The 25,237-nt window shown below is 42.0% G+C and overlaps 1 protein-coding gene across 1 annotated transcript in view; it reads left to right on the top strand.

The window, feature by feature from the left end:
* LOC139477160 (amyloid-beta precursor-like protein) overlaps positions 1 to 24,871 on the top strand; it is a 53,768-nt gene extending 28,897 nt beyond the window's left edge. The window contains exons 4-11 of the mRNA XM_071259711.1: positions 1,631 to 1,849; positions 14,963 to 15,222; positions 17,212 to 17,307; positions 18,084 to 18,236; positions 18,609 to 18,837; positions 19,301 to 19,411; positions 20,596 to 20,714; positions 22,022 to 24,871. Coding sequence (XP_071115812.1) covers positions 1,631 to 1,849; positions 14,963 to 15,222; positions 17,212 to 17,307; positions 18,084 to 18,236; positions 18,609 to 18,837; positions 19,301 to 19,411; positions 20,596 to 20,714; positions 22,022 to 22,288 — 1,454 coding nt within the window. The 3' untranslated portion in view covers positions 22,289 to 24,871. The remainder of the gene's footprint in view (positions 1 to 1,630; positions 1,850 to 14,962; positions 15,223 to 17,211; positions 17,308 to 18,083; positions 18,237 to 18,608; positions 18,838 to 19,300; positions 19,412 to 20,595; positions 20,715 to 22,021) is intronic.
* The last annotated feature ends 366 nt before the right edge of the window (positions 24,872 to 25,237 follow it).

Here is a 25,237-nt window from a genome sequence, read left to right as displayed (position 1 = left end):
CCTCCTTACACACACGCACACACACGCACGCACGCACGCACGCACACACACACACACACACACACACACACACAATCTCCCTTTTAATCTCACCTCTTCCTTAGTGGGAGTGGGATTTGGACAGTTGTTAGTCCACTAGACCTAATAATGATTACATGCAGTGAAACCCGACAAACTGGCAAATATATACTAGTCCTTATAATTTTGTAATAGTGCCAATTTCAAACGCTGGGCCCCATGTCATCACTGTCTGTTTGACCGCTGGAAAGGATTGACCGACTTGAACATTAGAATACACTAGTGATAAATGTTGATGTGTCTGGTGTTAATGTGCAGGGAGCTGTTTTACAGTGACATTGCTTGCAAGGGTTGAGTTTCCCAGCTTCAACACACTCCCACGGTCCTGTCTGGGACTATTTTGTGTGTTCAGCAACATGGGAGAATAATGGGAAAAGACGATCTGTTGAAGAATTAATTATTGCTGTCCTCCTTCATGGAACATATCAGAACGATTTGTCTCCCATATTTTTTCATATTATTGAAGGGGCGGTCAGGTAGCCAAGTGGTTAAAGCGTTTGCTCATCACACTGGAGACTCGGGTTCAATTCCCGACATGGGTACAATGTGTGAAGCCCATTTCTGGTGTACCACGCCGTGATATTGCTGGAATATTGCTAAGAGCGGCGTAAAACCATCCTCACTCACTCACTCACTCATATTATTGAAACAATCGAAGATATTGGAAATCCAATGCAGTGTCAATGTCGGCTGTCGATGGTATGCTTGTATTTGATGCCATGTTGTGCCTTGCTGGCAGTGAAGAATGAAAGGTCGATAGTTTGATAAATAAACTGAAAGTGTTCTTCCTCTGAATTACATTTATTGCCCATTTTGTATAGGCATGGACATCAAACATGGATGAAAGGGAAAATACATTTTCAAAGAAAACTACATCTATCAATATTATGTTGCGGCATTTCTGGAGAGAAAATTTAGTTGTTTAAGAGATTATTTATTGTGTATTGTTTAAATTTCGTTCAGAGCAAGTTTCTGAGTGAAATCAGGATTAGACACTACATCAGTAGAGTTAGGGGTGAGGGAGAAAGTATTTGCTTGGAGGCTAAAAGTGAAGGGTTGGGAGAGGCTATAAGTGAAGGTTAAGGAGAGGCTATGAATGAAGGTTAAGGAGAGGCTAAAAGTGGAGGTTTGGGAGAGGCTATAAGTGAAGTTTTGGGAGAGGCTAAAAGTGAAGGGTTGGGAGAGGCTAAAAGTGAAGGTTTGGGAGAGGCTAAAAGTGAAGGTTTGGGAGAGGCTAAAAGTGAAGGGTTGGGAGAGGCTAAAAGTGAAGGGTAAGGAGAGGCTATAAATGAAGGTTTGGGGTGCTTACCTGCATTGGCCTCGGTGTCTTGCTGTGTTGGCATTGGAGTCACTTACTTGTCAGCAATTGTCTGTATGTTGTGACAGTGCAAAATAAGTGTGCAGTACTGGGGACCTATTCTGCCCTGGAATCTCTAAAAGTGAATTATGCAAGCAGCTCTAGGGACCTATTCTGCCCAACAATAGAAAGGAATAATCTTGTCTGAGTGTAGCTGACGTAGCTTTTGGTAAACAGAGTGTTTCTGTTTTGCAGTTGGCCCCTTCCAGAGTGATGCCCTTCTGGTGCCCCAGCACTGTGTGTTTGACCACCACCATGACACCAGCATCTGCCAGGAGTTCAAGGACTGGAATGACACGGCCATCTCCATGTGCAGGGAGAGGGAGATGGTGACCGAGAGCTTCGCCATGCTGCTGGAGTGTGGCCTGGACAGGTTCAACGGAGTGGAGTTCGTCTGCTGCCCCAAAGGCAAAAGTAAGTCTGCTGGTTTTCATTTCGAGAAATGTGTTTTTTTAAACTTTCTTTTAAGATTGCTTTCCATCCTTTGGGAAACAAGTCTTAGACAGGCATTTATTAGTTGCTTGGCAAGGAAATGGTGTGTAAATATATTCCTTGGTAAGAGATCTGCCTAAGTGGTATGTGGCAAAAGTAAGTGTTATTTCCTGTGAGAAAGGTTGTTTTGCTTTGAAATGGGATTTTCGAATTGCTCCTGACGTTTGAAGTAAGACCTGCTCGGTGTCTTGCCTGTTTCCCCAAGGGTGAGCTCAAGTGTCTGGATTGCAGATCTACTCTTTTGACTTCTTATATATTCTTCTTGTACCTTAGGAGGCAATGGGGTAGCCTAGTGGTTCAGGCGTTCGCTCATCACACAGAAGACCAGGGTTCAATTCCCTACATGGTTACAATGTGTGAAGCCCATTTCTGGTGTTCCCTGTTCTGAATTTGCTGGAATATTGCTAAAAGCGTAAAACCATAAAAAACATACTCACTCACTCACTCACTCACTCACGTGTCTCAGAGTCTGTCAGACCCTGTTCAGTGATTTACAGATAGAATATTGCTGACTGTGGCACAAAACCTCCCACAAGCTTACTTTCATGATGCATTTGCTGTGCAGAGTTGCATACATTAGAACTGCCAGAAGTGAAATGGTCTTATGTGGGCAGAAGAGAAATGGTCTTATGTGGGCAGAAGAGAAATGGTCTTATGTGGGCAGAATTGAAATAGTCTTATGTTGGCAGAAGACAAATGGTCTTGTGTGGGAAGAAGTGAAATGATCTTGTGTGGGAAGAAGTGAAATGGTCTAGTGTGGGCAGAAGACAAATGGTCTTGTGTGGGAAGAAGTGAAATGATCTTGTGTGGGCAGAAGTGAAATGGTCTTGTGTGGGCAGAAGTGAAATGGTCTTGTGTGGGCAGAAGTGAAATGGTCTAGTGTGGGCAGAAGTGAAATGGTCTTGTGTGGGCAGAAGTGAAATGGTCTTGTGTGGGAAGAAGTGAAATGGTCTTGTGTGGGCAGAAGAGAAATGGTCTTATGTGGGCAGGAGAGAAATGGTCTTGTTTGGGCAGAAGTGAAATGGTCTTGTGTGGGCAGAAGTGAAATGGTCTAGTGTGGGCAGAAGTGAAATGGTCTTATGTGAGCAGAAGTGAAATAGTCTTGTGTGGGCAGAAGTGAAATGGTCTTGCTTGATAAGTTTAGACAAAACACTGGCTGTCATTCTATTGCCCAACCTTGTAGATTTGACCTTTTCACCTACCCACCTAAAAGACTTGCTTTTTCAATTTGCCTAACTCTTAAAACCAAACCCGTTTCCATCTGCCTACCTGTAAGACCTGTCCTTCCTGCTCTGCCTACCTGTGAGATATGGTGCCTATCAATCAATGTCAGTGCTTCCTGCCTACCTGCAAGACTCCCGACATAACCGAGTTGCAGAGAATATTGATCTACCATATTCAGGCAGGGGATTACACTCTGAGTGTGTCTCGTTGTCACGCCAGCGTCTTGCAGCTCACAGAACACAATCAATACTGATGTACTACGCTCCTACCACTTCTCATAGTAATTAGATATATAAGTTTCCCATACATGTATTATTCACTGGGTGGTGTTTGTTGGGTGCCTGCCTGCTCGTTGCAGTAGAATGTTCATAAGATGCTTGCAACAATTTGCCACATAATTGCAACAGAAAGCAGACCATATATTTTTCATCGATTCGATGTCTGAATCATTTAGTATTTGTCAGCCAGTTTGTTAAGAGAATAGGAATATTTCATGAAGCAGACCGACACAGACTGAAGCAGACTCAGCGTTGATCTAAAACTTTGGAGACAACAAGTGCACATGTTTATCGATGAGCTTTTTTCCCAGAAGGAACAAGGGAATGAATTCAGGAGTAGTTTGAGTTAGGAGATAAAGTATGGTGTTTTCAGCTTTCCTGATGGAGGAGTTGGACTGTCCATTTGTCAGTTTTACTTCTTTCACTATTGGGCATGGTTGACCAAGTTTCTGAGGTGCTGCAGTCTGTTGAATACAGGAGTAGTTGGACTGGCCAAGTTTTCTGAGGTGCTGCAGTCTGTTGAATACAGGAGTAGTTGGACTGTCCATTTGTCAGTTTTACTTCTTTCACTATTGGGCATGGTTGGCCAAGTTTCTGAGGTGCTGCAGTCTGTTGAATACAGGAGTAGTTGGACTGTCCATTTGTCAGTTTTACTTCTTTCACTATTGGGCATGGTTGGCCAAGTTTCTGAGGTGCTGCAGTCTGTTGAATACAGGAGTAGTTGGACTGGCCAAGTTTTTTTAGGTGCTGCAGTTTGTTGAATACAGGAGTAGTTGGACTGTCCATTTGTCAGTTTTACTTCTTTCACTATTGGGCATGGTTGGCCAAGTTTCTGAGGTGCTGCAGTCTGTTGAATACAGGAGTAGTTGGACTGGCCAAGTTTCTGAGGTGCTGCAGTCTGTTGAATACAGGAGTAGTTGGACTGTCCATTTGTCAGTTTTACTTCTTTCACTATTGGGCATGGTTGACCAAGTTTCTGAGGTGCTGCAGTCTGTTGAATACAGGAGTAGTTGGACTGGCCAAGTTTCTGAGGTGCTGCAGTCTGTTGAATACAGGAGTAGTTGGACTGGCCAAGTTTCTGAGGTGCTGCAGTCTGTTGAATACAGGAGTAGTTGGACTGGCCAAGTTTCTGAGGTGCTGCAGTCTGTTGAATACAGGAGTAGTTGGACTGGCCAAGTTTCTGAGGTGCTGCAGTCTGTTGAATACAGGAGTAGTTGGACTGGCCAAGTTTCTGAGGTGCTGCAGTCTGTTGAATACAGGAGTAGTTGGACTGGCCAAGTTTCTGAGGTGCTGCAGTCTGTTGAATACAGGAGTAGTTGGACTGTCCATTTGTCAGTGTTTTTTGCCTCGGTTCACGTTGGTCTTGGCATCAGCATCTTCATTACTTGAAAAATCATTCATTGCATTTTCAAATTTTATTTTTTATGTGTTTCCATGGAAACATTTTCGACTTAGTTTCAAACGAAAGGTAGGGTTTGTTTCAGGGCGATAACCTTTTGCTCATAAGCTTAACTGGTGTCTTTTGCTGTTTAGAAATCTTTCTAAATTTTATTTTTTTATGTTTTCATGGAAACAATTTGCTCACATACAACTCAAGGCATTGTTGCCGAGCCATAACTTTCAAACTATTAAATATTTGTTGCGTGAAACTATACATGTGCAATGACCAGATGCTCAACTTTAGCCTTTGTTTTTAATTTTAATTTTGAAAAATGTTATTGTGTTTCCATGGAAACTATTTGGACTTGGTCTCAAACAAGTAGTGTTTGTTTCCTGCCAAATATCCACAGCTAATGAATATTTCTGCATGGAACCATTATCATTCCAGTCTGAAATTTGCTATTATTGATTTTTGAATTTGCAAACACATGAACAGTTAAAACTTTAACTAATGTATCAAAAACAAGGAAGGGGGAGACATATGTTTTTTGAGTAAAAGCACATTACAGTTTCTGCCTATTGGGCTTCTAGGAGTCAGTATACTGTGTCTGAGTGGGGTATTGATGTTAAACTGTGGCATGGTATCTCAGTGGGCTAGCACTATGAATTGGCATCAGTCCGGACTAGTACAAGCAGCCACACAAACACATACACGTACATGCACGTCGCTATATAAGTGCAATAATCTTGGACACGACGTTAAACCACATTTCACCTCACCTTATTGTGTGGATTGATGTTCATGATATGAATCACTGGATTGTGTGGTCAAGACTTGATTATTAATAGACAGCTGTCGTAAAGCTGGAATATGGCAGAGTGTGGTGTCACCTAAGTCATCGAAGTCGTCTTTGCTGTGCAGAGTTGCGTCCTTTCGGCACACAACCTAAGACCATGGGTTGGACTCCTGGTTCACCGCAATTATGTTTCTAGGTTTGTCAGCATCATATCCGTGCTCCTGGGTTTCACCAAAAAAATATTATTTAGGATATTTGTGTTCATGATATGAAGTGGATAGGGCTAAAGCAGTATTCGTGAAAAACGACATGTTTTCAGTTAAGATGTGCCAAATCAGAATGGTGGGCTGTGTGCGGTTCTCCAAAAAACACAGCAATAAATGGTATCTTCTTTTTGGAAAAGAACTTGACATTTGTTTAAAATTAGTTTGATTGAAAAATATTATTTAGGATAGGAGTTATCAAGATATGAAGTGGATAGGGCTAAAGCAGTTTTCGTGCGAAAACGACAAGTTTTCAGTTAAGATGCGCCTTATTAGAATGGTGGGCTGTGTGCGGTTCTAAAAAAAACACAGTAATTAATGGTAACTTCTGTTGGAAAAGGACCTGGCTTTTGTTTAAAATTAGTTTGATTGAAAATATTATTTAGGATTTTTGTGTTCATGATATGAAGTGGATAGGGCTAAAGCAGTATTTGTGAAAAACGACATGTTTTCAGTTAAGATGTGCCAAATCAGAATGGTGGGCTGTGTGCGGTTCTCCAAAAAACACAGCAATAAATGGTATCTTCTTTTTGGAAAAGAACTTGACATTTGTTTAAAATTAGTTTGATTGAAAAATATTATTTAGGATAGGAGTTATCAAGATATGAAGTGGATAGGGCTAAAGCAGTTTTCGTGCGAAAACGACAAGTTTTCAGTTAAGATGCGCCTTATTAGAATGGTGGGCTGTGTGCGGTTCTAAAAAAAACACAGTAATTAATGGTAACTTCTGTTGGGAAAAGAACTTGGCTTTTGTTTAAAATTAGTTTGATTGAAAATATTATTTAGATTTTTGTGTTTATGATATGAAGTGGATAGGGCTAAAGCAGTATTCGTGCCAAAAAGAACATGTTTTCAGTTAAGATGCGCCTAATTAGAATGGTGGGCTGTGTGCGGTTCTCCAAAAAAAAAACAGCAATAAATGGTCACTTATGTTGGGAACAGAACTTGGCTTTTGTTTGAAATTAGTTTGATAGAAAAATATTATTTAGGATAGGAGTTATTAAGATATGAAGTGGATAGGGCTGAAGCAGTTGTTGTGCAAAAACGACGTTTTCAGTTGATGGGCCTAATTAGAATGGTGGGCTGTGTCTTTGACCTGCATCACTCCAGGCTTTCTTTCCACATTAAGCTGATATGCTGTGATATAACTGAAATATTGTTTTAAGCGGTGTCATACCCAACTCACTCACTCACCCACTCTTTCTTGGATTGGGGGCGGTCGGGTAGCCAAGTGGTTAAAGCGTTCGCTCGTCACTCCGAAGACCCGGGTTCGATTCCCGACATGGGTACAATATGTGAAGCCCATTTCTGGTGTCCCCCGCTGTGATATTGCTGGAATATTGCTAAAAGCGGCATAAAACATACTCACTCACTCACTCACTTTCTTGGATTGACAGAAATTGGTTTCTTACAGTTCCTCAGATACATGTGAAGTCAGATTTGTGTTTTGAGTACAACGCTAGTATCAGATGCTGGGGTACCTTTACAAAACAAATATTATTTTTTTCTGCTTGGGGTCTCATGGTCATTTCTAAAGGTTTTTCTCCCAAACTTACTGTTTCATGCTGGCTTCTGGGACACACCAAAAGAAACAAATTTTGTAACATTTTTCCTATTTTATTGGGTTAGATTGTTTTGAAGGTTTTAACTTGAAAAGAATGAAGGTTGTTGGTCAGAGACCAGCATATTTTGACACAACTGGATGACCTTTGATATTCCTTGGTCCCAGTTCTTTGTTCTTCTTGTATCTTACAACACCGCTCCATCATCACATCCCCAACCAACAGATGGTACAACACAGGAAGAGAATCATGTCACAGATTCGTCTAGTGGTTACTGTTTTTCGCCAAATGCATTATCAGATTTGAATGTCATGTCCATTTCCTGTGTGAACGCATTGTGTCAGCGATATTTGTACTCGTGCTAGACAGGTCCCCGGAGGCCTTGGAATGTCCTTGATGGCTGGCGAGGGTATAATCATCGGTGACGCGGTGACATGTCAGGTGATGACAGCATAACGAAAGCATTGAGTTCACAACAGTGCCACCTAGTAGCGTACCCAATCACTAACACAACAAGTGCATTGCACGCATTGGACCACCCTCCATCATGGCCCAACATCGATCTGTACAATCGAACCACTTTCCAGTGTCGCCTCGACATCATTGATTTCCATCCAGAAGATGTCTTCCTGGCTTGGGACTGATGTACGTGGTATTTTCTCCCAAGCTTTGCGAGTAGCATTTTATAAATGATTAGTTAGCTGTGCCGAGGCCTACACCAATGTTATTCCTGAACCCAGCCAGCAGATCAATATCACCAACCACACTGCTTTTTATAGTCTGTATCAGGTTTGTTACACTGCACCCACCTCAATGACATAAAGTGTTGCTCAAGGGCTACATAGTAAAAACTATGCAGTGCAGCCTTTGGCTGTGAGATGTCAGTGGAAGCAGGAGGCGAGGCTGCCCAGCTCATTTTGTGTTTGAGCTTGAAAAAAGTCCAACCCAGGTGTCTGAAGTTGCTGTTCGCCTTAAAGCTGAGAGGAAATACTCTGCTAAATGAATCTTTGCGGATGCTGTATTTCCCTCGTGTCCAGTAGACATGAGATTTCACAGTTGGCTCCTGATAGTTGTCGTTTGTATTGTCTTTACTCCATAGTGAGAGTTATGCCTAATGGTGATCCATTAGGTGTGTAGGTGTAGGTGTGTGTAGGAGTGTGTGTGTGTGTGTGTGTGTGTGTGTCTGTCTGTGTCTGTGTGTGCAGGGTTTATGGATCGAGTAGGGGTGAGGCGGCACAGTGGGTATGTCTATATTTATCTGCTTTGCAGTGGGCATCATCTGTGAGTGTAGTCTTGAATGCTGGTGAGATATCACAGTGCTTCATTCACAAACATCCACTACATAATATAATTCAACATCATCCATGGCACCATGCTGTATGTATATGGACTGTGAGGCCTTGTGTTAGCCTAATGAGCTGGATATAGCCAAGCTTTTCTGCTAATACATCAGCATATCTCCCCATCTGCACATTTCCTCATCTGTTGGCTCTGTTTAGTTGAAATGTGGCTAGTCCACATGGGGTTTGTATGTATTGCAGGTAGGAGTCTTGAAGCTTGTGCAGCTTCGGTTGAGGAAATAATGGATTAATTTCTGTCTTTGCTTATCTGTTTCATATCAACTTACTGTTTTATCAGAGTGAGTGAGTGAGAGTTTAGTTTTACGCGACTTTTAGCAATATTCCAGCAATATCACAGCAGGGCACCAGAAATGGGCTTCACTTCACACATTGTACCCATGTGGGAAATTGAAAAAGTGTATAATAACCACCCTCTTTTCATGACACAGAAGTATGACCATTTCCGACCCTCATAGCCATAATGTCAGGGAAATTGTGTGGAGTCTTGTGTTGTGTCCTTTCCCCCATACCATGCCCCTCCCACCACTCCTTTCCGCCTTACAATGCCCCTCCCTTCCCCCTTACAATGCCCCTCCCTTCCCCCTTACAATGCCCTTCCCACCCCCCGTACCATGCCCCTCCCACCCCCCCTTTCCCCCATACCATGCCCCTCCCATCCCCCGTAACATGCCCCTCCCTTCCCCCGTAACATGCCCCTCCCACCCCTCCTTTCCCCCATACCATGCCCCTCCCATCCCCCGTAACATACCCCTCCCTTCCCCCGTAACATGCCCCTCCCACCCCCCCTTTCCCCCATACCATGCCCCTCCCATCCCCCGTAACATGCCCCTCCCACCCCTCCTTTCCCCTTCTCCCACCCCTCTCGGGTATTGACAAGGCTAAAACACATACTCACTCTCTCATGCTGATAACCCAGGGCCCTGTTCCACAAAACCTTCTTAGAACAAAGACAATCTTAACTCGCATACTTCAACATTCCCCTACGGCAGTTGCTGTGCTTAGATCGCTCTGTGGGACATGTGTACAATGTGTGAAGACAATTTGTGGTGTCACCCGCCATGAGTCTGCTGAATTATTGATGTGACATACAACCTCACTCATTCGCACAAATTCAGATCTCTAACATTTGTTTAAAAACATCAATTTCTGCTGCCTGTATAATCCAACGGTTTTTGGATTGTGTGAAACGAGTGGCACATCCCCAGACAGTAGCGGAGAAGACTGTCCAAATTAATGTGGGTGTTTTCTGGAGGGTGAGAGATCGGAGAAATCCATGTGGTTGATTAATCGATTATAAGATGCGATGTTTTGTGCAGGTAGGGATATGTGCAGCATGATTAAATTACGGGCTTGTTTTCTGTCTGCATCAATAGCTACGATTCCAGGAACAGCAGCTGTATGTACAGTTGCAGCATTGTCGACAGCGGCATAGTTCCTGGGGTGTTTGGCAGTGGGGTTCCCACAGAACGGATGGACAATGCCAGTTTAAATTGTATTGCAATACATTCCTGGGTGATTGGTAGTGAGGGTACAACTGTAGAGACGGCATTACCAGTTCAAAATGTATGGTGGGGGCATGGTGCCACATTTGCAGTACAGAGTTATGTTCCTTAGACGTGCCCGAAACCATGACATTGCTGGAATATTGCTGAAAGCGGCGTGAAACCTCACTCACTCACTCACTCCTAGGTGTGTCGGCACCGTGCTTGTATTCATGGCTTTCATCAAAGTGGTAAACGTCTGAGACCTGCATCACTTCAGGCTTTTCCTCCTACATCAAGCTGACACGCTGTGGTATAACTGGAATACTGTTATAAGAGGCATTTCACCAAACTCATTCTCTCAAATTGATATTACGAAGACCTGGAAGATTTCTGACGTGTAAACCAAGATCCTTTTATTCCTACACTTTGCATCTGAATCATCACCTTATGGATATTACCACAAGGAATACAACCTGCAAAGTGTGAGATAGGGTGTAATACATAAATCATTATATTTTTATGCCCCAACCAATGGTTATACATGCTTTGTTATATTGTGGGGAAAAAAAATCTGCACACTTCACAAGAAAATGCAAAAACTTTTGGTCCAAGTAGAGGATCTACAAGTTCGACAGGGGATGTTTTTTTTGGAGCAGGGTTCTTATTATGGTGAATACAGCAGTTCTACTGAACATACATGCCTCATATGATCCAGGGGGCAGTGCGGTAGCCTAGTGGTTAATGAGCTCACTCATCACGCTTAAGACCCTGGTTCTATTCCCCACATAGGTACATTGTGTGTGAAGCCCATTGCTGGAATATTGCCAAAAATGGCGTAAAACAATACTCACTCACTCACTCACTCCTATGATCCACATCCATCTACAGTTAATGTCCACATATGCCTTGGCCAATTGTTTAAACAGTCGGTGACAGGAATTTAGAATTTGTTGGAATGAAATTGAAATATAAAGTATGAAATGCCTCCAGCCAACGTTTAAAGAATTTGGATGAAAATCTAATAATTGTGGCCATGTACTGGTGGTAGTCCATCAGTTGTTAACAGTAAGGAAACCTGCCATTCTGGCGCCAGGTGGACCTAGTACATTGCTTCCTGTGCACCAGGACCATACACAGGACGGCTTGTTACAGCAAAGCCCCATTCCCACAATCATAAATCCCCGGTTTATGTGATCCGGATTAGTAGCTTGAAAACACGGCGCTCACAGACGGTACGACGAGAAAAAGCTGAACAAACAACATACAAGAGTGAATGGGTCTCTGCGGCTCCAGCGTGCCAGAGTGGTTTAAGTATTTCCCATCTAGGGATCCCTTTCCGGGAGATTTATTTGTATGCATATGAAACCTATCAGACTACTGCAGTTTGATGAGCCTATCATACGACTGTAGAGTCTTGGCGTCTTCCGCTGGCTTCTGTTATGTCATATTCTATAATATTTATGCATATCAAGCAGCCATATTGATTTTTGTGCCCAAAATGTCAAGATGAGTTAGTCGACGGCTGAAGGGGACAGAGTTATCTGTGGGATACGGGAGGGGGAGAAGGAACAGATTATATGTGGGCTGTGGGATATCTGCGGGTTGTGGGGGGCGGGGGACAGTTATCTGGGAGGCAGGAGGAACAACTAATGATTACAGTGTACATATACAGATTGTTGGGAGATAATGACGGACGATGTGGAAATGTTGGGCTGACTATGGTGAGGAACCTGTGCTTATTGATCAGGGGGAGGCGTGTGTTGCCTGACTGTTGCATGTCTTGTAACAAAGAGACATTTCCATATTGTGGGGCTGGAGGAATAATGTACGGACCATTTGGTCGGGGTTTTCTTGTTGCTTGGCAAGTAATTACTTTTTTTTTAAAGGCGGAATCAATTATGAATGGGATTTGGAGAGTATTTTATTTGGTACAACATTGACGTTTGGGCTTCAAACTAGTGATGGGGTAGCTTGTGGTTCAGTGTTGGTTGCACAGTGTGAAGAACATTACTGGTCTTCCCTGCTGGGGTATGGCTGGAATTAAGGGATTTACCTGGGTTAGTTATTTTCAGGGGCCAGGGGACTCACAGCCCTTAAAATTAAATACATAGAAAATAGTTGTATTTCTTGTCAAAGGACATGTTTATCTCATTGAGTGACCTCATGAAGTTGATCTTTTCATGAGTGGCACATCTTTATTCCATGCTTGTTTTTTATTTTATCAAATATGTAATACCAGACGTGACTTTTTATTGCCGATCATGAAGCATACGACTGTATTGTATTTTTGAATAGCTGTGTATGGAAATATATTTTTAAATGGTACCAAATGATGAAATAGCAACATTCTTTCTTTAACATCTTCACACATTGTCTGCATCTCGGTGGATGCTCTCTGTATTGTTTTTTGGGTTTCTTTTAAATTTGTATGCCTCTCAGGCACAGGATTTCGCTTCTGGTATATCCTTGGCTGGAATAGATCTAAGAGTGTCATAAGACCACCTTCCATCACTTTGTCGAAGACCTGCATCACTTAGGGTTTTCCTCCCACATCAAGCTGACATGCCGTGATATAACGGCAATACTGTTACCCCCAACTCACTCACTCACTATGTCAATGCTAAGACAAATCTTTGAAGACCTTTGTCTGCATCCCAGGTCCCTGTTCCAGAAAGCGATCTTAGCACTATGTCAATCGTAACTCCAATTGTTTAACAAAGACTTACAGCAGTCATAAGGCTAAGGTCACTTTCTTCAGCAGACAGAAAACAAGCCCATAATTAAATCATGCTACACATATCCCTACCTGCACAAAGCGTCACATCTTATAATCGAGTAATCAACCACATCAATTTCTCCAGTCTCGAGAAAAACACCCACATTAATTTGGACAATCTTCTCCGCTACTGTCTGGGGATGTGCCACACGTTACACACAATCCAAAACCTATTGGATTATACAGGCAGCAGAAATTGATCTTTTTAAACAAATGTTAGAGATCTGAATTTGTGTGAATGAGTGAGGTTGTACGTCACATCAATAATTCAGCAGACTCGTGGCGGGTGACACCACAAATTGTCTTCACACATTGTACACATGTTCCACAGAGCGATCTAAGCACAGCAACTGCCGTAGGGGAATGTTGAAGTATGCGAGTTAAGATTGTCTTTGTTCTAAGAACGCTTTGTGGAGCAAGGCTAATAAGCTGGGTACTATTATGAGTTGGTAAGGGGAGTGTAATGGTTATACAGGGAAACTCATATGCTTAAATGCTGTTTCAGGTTAGTTTAAATTGTATCTGTCTCTGTGATGTGTCAAGTGTGCCACATAAGTTTAACAGGAGTACATATCTACGAACCTGTGAAGATCCAGGTTACAATTGGTTTTCGGCAACCCATGCTTGCCGTTAAGGCGACTATGCTTGTCATAAGAGGATCGGGTGGTCAGGCTTGCTGACTTGGTTGATGCATGTTATCATATCCCAATTGTGTGGATCGATTCTCATGACTTTATTGTCTGGTCCAGACGCGATTATTTACAGACCACTGTGATGTAGGAGGCTGGAATATTGCTGAGTGTGGCTTTAAACAAACAAACAAACAAACATCTAAGTTACAATAAGAAAGACATAGCACCTGCAGTACAGTTTATGTATACATGATGCCTGCAATTGATTAGTAAATGAGATCTGTGAAAAAGGCTACATTTGATAAATTACTCTGTGTCGTTAAACTAGTTCCATTTTTATCTTTCATACAAAGCAACTCCAAATTAATTATGTGATGGTGATATATTGTGCATATTTTAGGCTGCTTCATTTTTATCTCATATTATGTTGCATAAATAAAGGTTATTAGCGGAGTGTTTTCCGTATCATGGATATCATTTTAGGAATAAAAAATGTGTTATGTTACTTAAAATTCGACTCTGAAACTAACCAATGAACTTTTCGGCAAGCTTTGGAGAATAAAACTTGTATCTACTCGTGTTGATATATTTGATATCCAAAGATATTTGGTGAAATTCTTGATAAACCACTCCTATATGTACGTTTTTATCATAATGATGGTTCAATGGCAACTTTGATTGTCCTAGGAGACAACGTGTGGGAACCCGGTTCATTATATTGCTTGTCATTAAAGCGAGGGGCAGTCAGGGAGCCTAGTGGTTAAAGCGTTCGCTCGTCACGCCAAAGACCCGGGTTCGATTCCCGACATGGATACAATGTGTGAAGCCCATTTCTGGTGTCCCCCGCCGTGATATTGCTGGAATATTGCTAAAAGCGGCGTAAAACCAAACTCACTCACTCATTAATGCGACTGAGTTGGATCTGGCGGTCGGTCACGATGGCTTGCTTGATTACATGTATACCCTGACGTTATGGATAGTAGGGGTGGTGGGGTAGCGGGGTAGCCTAGTGGTTAATGAGTTCTCTCGTCATGCTGAAGGCCCGGGTTCCATTCCCCACACATGTACAATGTGTGAAGCTGAATTAAAGTGTCCCCTGTGGTACTATAGCTGGAATTTCGGTGAAACCAAACTCACTCATGGGACATTAATGATAACGTCAACTAGACTAGGTTGTTTATCGGACATGATTTAGTTGGAATATGGCTCACTGCAGTATAAAACAACCTAAACCTTGCAGGTTTGAATTAACTGAATATACCTTGCATTTTGTTGCAGCCACAGACAGCAAACCTGTGCCCCTGGTATCTCACAGTGATGTTGATGAGGATGAAGATGAGGAGGAGGAGGAGGAGGATGACTCGAGCGAACAGAAGACTCATGAACACAAGAAGACCCAGGCTGCCAACAAGCCCTCTCTGGAGAACGTCTACCGTGACTACCTCAAGGGCCTCAAGGATGGCTTCAAGAACGAGCACGAGTGGTACCTCAATGCCCGCAAGTTCATGCGCAAAGACCAACAATCAAAGATCACCAAGGTGATTACCTTTCTGTTGAACCCAGTGGGAACTGGGTCAGAATTGGTCCCACACACTATTGCTTGTCGAAGGTTACATACTAGTGGGGAGTCTGGTTTATAATGTGTCTTCATCAATTTATTGCTTGTCGAAGGTTACATACTAGTGGGGAGTCTGGTTTATAATGTGTCTTCATCAATTTATTGCTTGTCGAAGGTTACATACTAGTGGGGAGTCTGGTTTATAATGTGTCTTCATCAATTTATTGCTTGTCGAAGGTTACATACTAGTGGGGAGTCTGGTTTATAATGTGTCTTCATCAATTTATTGCTTGTCGAAGGTTACATACTAGTGGGGAGTCTGGTTTATAATGTGTCTTCATCAATTTATTGCTTGTCGAAGGTTACATACTAGTGGGGAGTCTGGTTTATAATGTGTCTTCATCAATTTATTGCTTGTCGAAGGTTACATACTAGTGGGGAGTCTGGTTTATAATGTGTCTTCATCAATTTATTGCTTGTCGAAGGTTACATACTAGTGGGGAGTCTGGTTTATAATGTGTCTTCATCAATTTATTGCTTGTCGAAGGTTACATACTAGTGGGGAGTCTGGTTTATAATGTGTCTTCATCAATTTATTGCTTGTCGAAGGTTACATACTAGTGGGGAGTCTGGTTTATAATGTGTCTTCATCAATTTATTGCTTGTCGAAGGTTACATACTAGTGGGGAGTCTGGTTTATAATGTGTCTTCATCAGTTTATTGCTTGTCGAAGGTTACATACTAGTGGGGAGTCTGGTTTATAATGTGTCTTCATCAATTTATTGCTTGTCGAAGGTTACATACTAGTGGGGAGTCTGGTTTATAATGTGTCTTCATCAATTTATTGCTTGTCGAAGGTTACATACTAGTGGGGAGTCTGGTTTATAATGTGTCTTCATCAGTTTATTGCTTGTCGTTGGTTACATGCTAGTGGGGAGTCTGGTTTATAATGTGTCTTCATCAATTTATTGCTTGTCGAAGGTTACATACTAGTGGGGAGTCTGGTTTATAATGTGTCTTCATCAGTTTATTGCTTATCGTAGGTTACATACTAGTGGGGAGTCTGGTTTATAATGTGTCTTCATCAATTTATTGCTTGTCGAAGGTTACATACTAGTGGGGAGTCTGGTTTATAATGTGTCTTCATCAATTTATTGCTTGTCGAAGGTTACATACTAGTGGGGAGTCTGGTTTATAATGTGTCTTCATCAATTTATTGCTTGTCGAAGGTTACATACTAGTGGGGAGTCTGGTTTATAATGTGTCTTCATCAATTTATTGCTTGTCGAAGGTTACATACTAGTGGGGAGTCTGGTTTATAATGTGTCTTCATCAATTTATTGCTTGTCGAAGGTTACATACTAGTGGGGAGTCTGGTTTATAATGTGTCTTCATCAATTTATTGCTTGTCGAAGGTTACATACTAGTGGGGAGTCTGGTTTATAATGTGTCTTCATCAATTTATTGCTTGTCGAAGGTTACATACTAGTGGGGAGTCTGGTTTATAATGTGTCTTCATCAGTTTATTGCTTGTCGTTGGTTACATGCTAGTAGGGAATCTAGATTATAATGTGTCTTCATCACTCTATTGCTTGCTGTAGGTTACTCACCAGTTGGGAGTCAGGGTTATACTTAAAATGTGTCTTCATCACTCTATTGCTTGCCGTAGGTTACACACCAGTTGGGAGTCTGGGTTAGAATATGTCTTCATCACTGTTGCTTGTCGTGGGTTAAAGAAATATTGCTGAGTGCAGCCATCGTTTTAAAGCTGGAACATTGCTGTACATGGAGCGCACCTACATTCCCTCACACTGTATACTGTGTCATTTTCCCCAGAAAGATCAGTAAAGGCCTTGTGTATAGATCCATGCCTTCATTCAAGACAAGAAGCCATGGCTTCAGACATGATTCTGATGGCACCGTGTGTTTGTATGACAAGGGGACCTCAGTTGTGATGTTTTCTCCCCAGCTGATGAAGGAGTGGCAGGCAGCCCGGGAACACGTTGCTGAGCTGAGGAAGACCGACCCCAAGAGTGCCCAGACCCTCAGTCACGAGATCACAGAGGTACGTGCACCAGGGGTTTATCTAGACCTGCTCAGAGGCCGACATTCAGCCCCAAGTCTGCAGCAAATGTCATTCAAAATTCCCAAATTGGAATTATAAATTTCCCAGTTCATGTATTGACTATGTTTATGATTTCGTAGAGGTAACTTTTTTTTCACTGTGAACATAGAGAAGAGGGTTTAATGTTTAGTTTTATTATATAGCATTGAATGCAATATCATAATACAATGCTAGAAAAACCTCTAAGTTTAACATTATAAGAACTTTTAAGAATCCCAATCTTGAATAAATAATAATTTCACCAATTGCATGCCAGGTTCACTTAGTTTTGAATCCTAGATACATCCCTGTACTGTTCAGTTCATATCTTGTACAGGGGTGACATCCAGTCTAGAGGTTAGTGTTGTATACGTGTCCTGGACCCATTGTGGTCCGGGGTAGAATAGGTCTTCAGGAACCCATGCGTGTCGTAAAAGGCGACCATGCTTGTCGTAAGAGGTGACTAACGGGTTCGGGTGGTCAGACTCACTGACTTGGTTGATGCATGTTATCGTTTCCCAATTGCGTAGATTGATGCTCCTAATGTCAATCACTGGATTGTCTGGTACAGACTCGTTTATTTACAGACCACCGTCAAATAGCTGGAATGTTGCTGCGTGCGGTGTTAAACAACAAACAAACAAACACATGTATTAGTCCTGGGTTCTATTCGCTGCATGGTGTTAAAATATTTGCCTTTGCGAGAATATGTAGTATTATCACCTGGGGTGTTGCAGAGATTCCAGCGCCTGTATGAGTCGTACGAGCAGGAGGACCTGGCTGAAAAGAAGCAGATTGTGGCTTTGCACCAGCAGCACATTCAGGGCGACCTCAACAAACGCAAGCGCCTGGCCATCGAGAAGTTCCAGAACGCCCTGCAGGAGAAGGATGTGAGTTGTTTGGTTTGTCAGGTCTGCTGTTAGAAACACATACTGTATGATAGGTGAGGTGAGGTTTAACGTTGCATCCAAGATTATTGCTTGTACTAGTTTTAACAATGTCAGTTTTATGATGCTAACCCACAGAAATACAATACTGGATAGATACCCCACTCAGACACAGACACGGACTACTAGCTGACCAATCCTTGTTTTATCCAATTAATGCTGAGCACTAGGCAGGGTAACAAGTACCATCTTTAAATGTCAGATGTTTCTGTGCTTTTTTGTGTGTAAGACCATGTGGTTTTTTTTATAATTTTTTACTTACTTATCTTGATCCATGTTGTTAAAACTCTATCCCTTCTTTCCTCATCCTTCCAGGCCCACAAGGTTTTGAAGTACCTGCGTGCCTATTTCCGTGCAGAGGAGAAGGACAAGATGCACACTGTGAACCACTACCAGCACGTCAAGTACACCGAGCCCGCCGAACTGCCCCGCATCAGGCCACACTACAGGGAGCACATCAAGCTCATTGACCAGAGACTCAACCAGACCCTCGAGATGCTCTCCAGATACCCAGACATCGAGGAGGTCGTCAAGCCAGAAATCCGTGAGTTGGGGTGTCCTATAGGAGGTGGTCAAGCCAGATGTCTATGTAGGGGTATGAGATAGGAGGTGGTCAAGCAAGATGTCTGTGTAGGGGTATGAGATAGGAGGTGGTCAAGCCAGAGATGCGTGAGATAGGAGGAAACAATTGACCAATACTTCTCAATACACCATGCATCTTTGTATTGCCGTGCTTGTCGTAAAAGGCGACTATGCTTGCCGTAAGAGGATCGGGTGGTCAGGCTCGCTGACTTGGTTGATGCATGTCATCGATCCCAATTGCGTGGATTGATGCTCATGATATTAATCACTGGATTGTCTGGTCCAGACTCGATTATTTACAGACCGCTGTCATATAGCTGGAATATTGCTGAGTGCGGTGTTAAACAACAAACCAACCAACCAACCAACTTTGTATTGCCATAATAAAATAAAATAAAAATAAAATATTATTTTATGTATTACAGAAAAGTTTGCCCTGAGATACAGAGCCGTCGATGCCAGCGCCAAGAATGTCATCCTCAATGACAACACTCAGCCCCAGCAGAGTGCTGATGACTACAACTACAATGACAAGGGTATGGGGAGTACATGGCACTCTAAGATTGATGGGGGGGGGGGGATTTGGCGTAGACATGCCCGAAACCTATGATCATGGTTTGAACACCAGATTCCCCCTGATTATGTTTCTAGGTTTGTCGGCACCATACCTGTGCTTGGGGGTTTCACCCAAGTGATGAACGTCTAACAGTTGCATCACTGCAGGCTTTCTTTCCACCCAAGGCTGACAAGCTGTGGTATAACTGGAAGACTGTTCCGTGTAGCACTAATCCAAACTTACTCACTTATAGCAATGGTGGTAGCCAGCCTTGAAAATATTTCTGTTTTTCTACTCGGACAGTGATATGGTTAAGACATTGTTTGAATTGATTAAGCTGTGTGAGGATTCTGGTGGTATTTGCCCTCTGTACACTGTTTGTTAGGTTTAACCACAGTGTATCTGGTCATCATCCTGAGGTAAGGGAGTTAACTGACTATAAAAATCCACTTTCCACCCTTGCCTAACTGGGCTGGAATTTCTATGCTTGATCGTAGCGCCACCAGTGGCTATTACGAGTTATGTCCCTTCTATGGCCCTCCTAATCAGATTCCACCTCTCACATCACATGCATTTGCTTCAAACAAACTGGCGGCGCCCAGTCAAGATCGTAACTACCATACTGAAACATAGATCTACCACAGTCGTGGTGCTAAGATAAAGTCCCATACTTTAACATAGACTTACAACAGGCGTAGCACTTAGACAGCAGTAGAAACTAACAGTTTTTGTCCACTAGTCCTTATAATGATAACATACAGCAAAACCCTTAAAAGGGGCAAATTTATACTAGTCCTTATGATACCTTAACTATTGGCCAGTTTGGCAAGGACTACAGGACTAGTGCAAATTTCTAACGCTTTTAGATGAACGTAACTTCCATACTTTAAAATAGAGTTACGACAGTCGTAGCCCTACGATCACTTTGTGGAACGGGGTCGTGATCCTCTAACTACATGAATGTGAAAGAGGGGACCTACTCTGACGCCAGAATCCCAACACAAATGTTGCAGTGTACAGTTACTTCAGCAAACCTTTACAACTAATCACCAACAATCTCAGTCTTGTCACAGCTGTTAGTGTGTTATTCTGTCAAAGAAACTTGTTCTGCTATCGATAACCTGGTTTGTTTAGTTGAAACTGACATTGTTGTTTGTTTGCAAGATGACCTGAGCTCCAGCGAGGAGAAGATGGACGAGACTCACGAGGATGAGCACGCATACGAGCATAACGACCACTTTGTTGCCCATGTTGTGGATGAAGGCATGCACGTTGATGACCGAGTAAGTTATTGACAGTTCAAATACACTAGGCCCCCAGTCAGCTGGCAATTTTTAAGAAGTGGGTTTCTGATTGGCTTGATTTTCTTTTCGAATAACTTATGGATCCTACAGTGACAAAATAAAAAAACATTACTGTCTTCTTGCTATTGAGATGCTCTCGCATAAGTTGCAAGCACCCATTTCTACCACCCCCATTACCCTCCAACCTGTACCCACCACCACCACGCAACTGAGGGGAGAAAGTTTACAGTGTCAAGCACCATTAAAAAGTCCTTTGTCCTCTGCTGGCTGCTGGCAAATATGAAATGTCAATCACCTTATTTTGTTTACCATTTACAGAACAAAGAACTGACTATGTCAATGTACTGTAAATCTTGAAGTCACATTGTCGCAGTCGTATCAATTTGGGGACGCATTAATTTCAAGATTTACAGTATTTGCCGTGGTTTTGGTCAGACAATTTTGATGCACTCATGTACTGAAACAAAAAATATAACTGTTACCCTCCCCTAATGCTTGCCATATTTTTGGATGACCCTCCCAATGACCATAAAAAATTCATGACCCTCCCCGAAAAACAAAATGCAAAAGCACATTGTATTAGGGGTATATTATACAATGTCCATTTGTGAAGACCCTCCACTAATAAGTGTATTATGCTTTATGACCCTCCCCTAAACGCCCCCCCTTTCCCACTCAATAAGTGACCGGTACCTGACTCCTCCCTTACTTGAATCAATACATTTGTTTCCAACACTTTATGCAAGTCTCAAACTAACATTATCCTCAAATTGATGCTTAAAGGGAGATAACTAGGAATAATTCATGGCTTATCTCCCTTGGTCACTTTACATAGAAGCCTTGTGTGACTCATCGCATCTTCAGTTAAGTGTCAATAGGCTCTTGCTACTTATGTTATATATACCTGGTTAAAACTTACTTCACATCACTTTTGTAGTGTTAATCCAATAAACCCAGTTCGTGAACTAAATGATCTCTTGGCTCTAGCCTCCAGGATGGACTCAGTTGTTCATTTGTGACGTCTGCATGCAATGGAGAAATGGGGTTTCATTTTGTGGACCAAATAGATCACATGTTTACTTTTACTGCGGGGATACTTTTTAACCATCAGGAATCAGTCATAAATCTGCATTATTTCAAGCATTACTTCCACATTAAACATACAAAATTGCTACAACACTGTTCAAAGCAGCTTAAGACCCACTCCTTAAAACATACAGCTTCGTGTTTGCCATTTCCAAACCAATAAGCTGACGAATCTCCTGATAATGCTCTTCTTCTTTCAGTCTGTACAGGAAGTGGCCATTCACGGAATGTCCAACCAGGTTGGAAGTACATTTGGCATCGCCATCGGCAGTGTCGCCGTCTTCGTCATCATCGTTGTCGCCATTGTTATGCTGAGGAGGAGGAACCATCGCCAGCCTGTAACCCACGGTTACGTAGAGGTGGACCCGGCAGCATCGCCAGAAGAGCGCCATGTTGCAAATATGCAAATGAATGGGTACGAAAACCCCACTTACAGATACTTTGAAATGTCGCAGACGTCACAATGAGAGTAGTGCAAGTTGTGCATGAGTACAGATATGTTTGGGCGGCGGCTTCTCAAAACACCAAGTAAACCAGCAGTGGATATCATTACGTGCAAACTACTAGTCTTCAGTTAGAGCCAGACCCCGATGTTGTTCCTCGCAACCGCCTTCCTGCCACCACAACCAGCGGCCGCCCTAATGTGATTGCTAAGCGTTCGTGACTGAATCAAATTGAGACGTGTTGTGCAGCTTACGAAACAACCTGTAGTTTTAATCACAGGGAAACTTTGTGTTCAGTTTAATAAGACTTGATTAGGGCTCGTTACCGTGTTAGTGACTCAGTTCCATGATGTTTTACCGTTTTACGATATAACATTTTATTCCTCAGTAATGGAAACTAATATTCTAAGATAGCGTACAATTCATCCCAATCGTAGGATTGACGCTGGTGTTTTCATCAGATTAGCGGCACTAACAGCATTTGAGTTACGTCAATTCTTAAAGCCATGTTAAGATAATTGTATGTCTGTACAGTGGTTGTGTTTATGTATCTACACTTTTGAATAATGGCTTTTTTAAGTGTATCATTTCTTTGACAGATTATTATCGTAGATATCTGACAATTTTAGATCCTTGTGATGACATTAGTTATTGTGTACTTGTTACCTAGTTACAAACCTTGCTTATTTTAATGCCATTCTTGTATAGTGTTCAATATTTTGTATATTGCCCAAGTGTGTACCCAGATGGTGGAGTTTAAGCTTTGTAGATTCCTTCCTTTCAACAGAACAGTTGTGCAAATTAATTGTCTTGTACACAGAATTTTGATATTGAGCAATATATGTGTGTCTTTTGCTTCTGTGACAAATGTATTTCATGGACGAATATTCATTGAATAGTTAGGCAAGGTAGATACTCTGTCATCGTGTTGTGATGTCCGAAGTAGAAATCTCCCTAACAGTTGGACAACCTCGACCAATATTTCGTAAAAAACGGCGTCAAGATTACTCCATAGTTTTCAAACCAATTCCACAGTCACCAGAACAGTAGTGATAAGGAAGACTTATACGTTTCTAGGTTTGTGTGACAACTGATATTTAATCAAACATTTCATTTGTGATTGTATTTGGTCTTGGTGTTGGAGCAGTTGAAGCATAGTCAAAAGTGTTGTGTATTGGTCGTGGTGATCTGGTTGTAATGTAGTCCTTCGACACTGTGTACAGTTGACATCAAGCACTGTAGCCTAGCCTAGAAATCAACATGCTCGTATATTTGGATTCACAGTAGCTTGGCCAAATCATTATTCATCACTTCAAGGAATACTGTCTTTTTTAGCACTTGCGAAAATATTTCGACGTTAAAATTGAATGAAACGTAGGAATCTCATGGATTTGTGTTTGCCACCCTTCTGATAAGGTCCGTGTCTAAATGAGTTTTGGATCGTAAGTTTAAATTGACAGTATTTTTTCGACTTACTGCTGCAGGCTAGAATATGAACATTTATGTGTGTCGCATGTGTCACACAGAATCCTTCAGAGATATGTGATTGTGTTATATTATGTTGTGTCATGTTTCAAGTCGATATTGTTCCCATTGGTTGTGTATGCCCCATTCAGCCTTTGTTTGTGCATGGGAAAGGGGCCCAGCCAAGCTATTGATTCAAGTAATAGGCTGACACCAAAGTATGCAAATAGACACTTCACAAAGTCTGCAGTCAATTAAGGTTTCGTTAGTCAGGAAAATTCAGAATGTCTCATCAGGATAGCAGTATCCAAGACTGTAACTCGGCACATCTTCAGATTCAGCTGCAAAACTCACCTGGCAGATTGACTTTTGTGTCTTTTAATAATACTCAACGTATTTCTTTTCAAGAAGGTTTTCAAATGTTAACTGCTCCGAGTTTCAGGGACCAAGTCCATATTGAGAGTCCTAATGCAGTTCATGTGAACACTTGCCTGCACGCCAGTGACAAATAAGAGTATGTGCGGGCAAGTCAACGTCATGAGTATGTGACCAGGCAAGTGTTTAGGCGAACTGCATGGTCGAGAAGCGTCCCCTTTCCTACCTACACCTGCTAAATGTGCAAGTTCATTTTATTTGACAAGAGTGGCTGCTGCTCTCGAGCTCATTCTATTACAGCAGGTGCCCCTTGTAATGGGGGTCGTGTCAAAAGTTCCATCATCATTTTAGAAATAAATTGGGTTTGAAAAATCTTGGACTTCATTGGAATGAATTGTACTCTTACGATGTACAAGATCAGTCAAATTGCTTTTAATTTGGAAATGATGACAACTTGAGATACGGTCCCTACAATTTCGACATTCCAGTATATCTCTCTGCCTGTTGACATTCCCACCGAGTTCCAGCCCTGTTTCAGGAATCGAACATTAAGATTTATTATTCAGGACACAATAATGGTAGGGACAACATGTACAATTGTCCAGGCAGTCGAGGGAAACAGCCATTCCATTCTAACGTGTTGATAATTGTTACTAATTTATGTATACCTTCTATGGCAACATTTTGTATACACAACATTTAGTCTTTCCATTCATATTTAGTCTGCTTGTGTACAGTGTCTTCTTTAAATAAACACATTTCCACAAATCCTTGTTCCGTCTTTGTCAGCAATGTTCCAGCTGTATCTCGGTGATCTGTCTGGACCAGAGTAAGGATTGGTGTTATTGATATGTTGCCACCCTCCTCAATGCACAAGGCGTCAGCCAAAAACACATCTTCCTGAGGCAAGGGAGTTGTAAAAGACTGTAAAAGTTCCACTGGGCTGGAATTTCACCTCTAATATCCTTTGCAGTTACTTCAAACAAAACGACGCGCACATTCAAGACGATCAGATCCATAATAAAGTTGTGTTTGTAATATAAATGGTCTTATTTCATGAACTGCATCCATTCACCTGAGCAGCTTGATTAAAAACATGAACAGATTTGGAAAATATCTGAGTTCGCGGAACAC

The sequence above is a fragment of the Haliotis cracherodii genome, unplaced genomic scaffold (assembly GCF_022045235.1).
Source record: "Haliotis cracherodii isolate W230 unplaced genomic scaffold, xgHalCrac1.p SCAF_31, whole genome shotgun sequence".
NCBI lineage: Eukaryota > Metazoa > Mollusca > Gastropoda > Lepetellida > Haliotidae > Haliotis > Haliotis cracherodii.
Note: the sequence above shows the minus strand (reverse complement) of the source record. Positions and strands in the feature narration are given on the sequence as shown.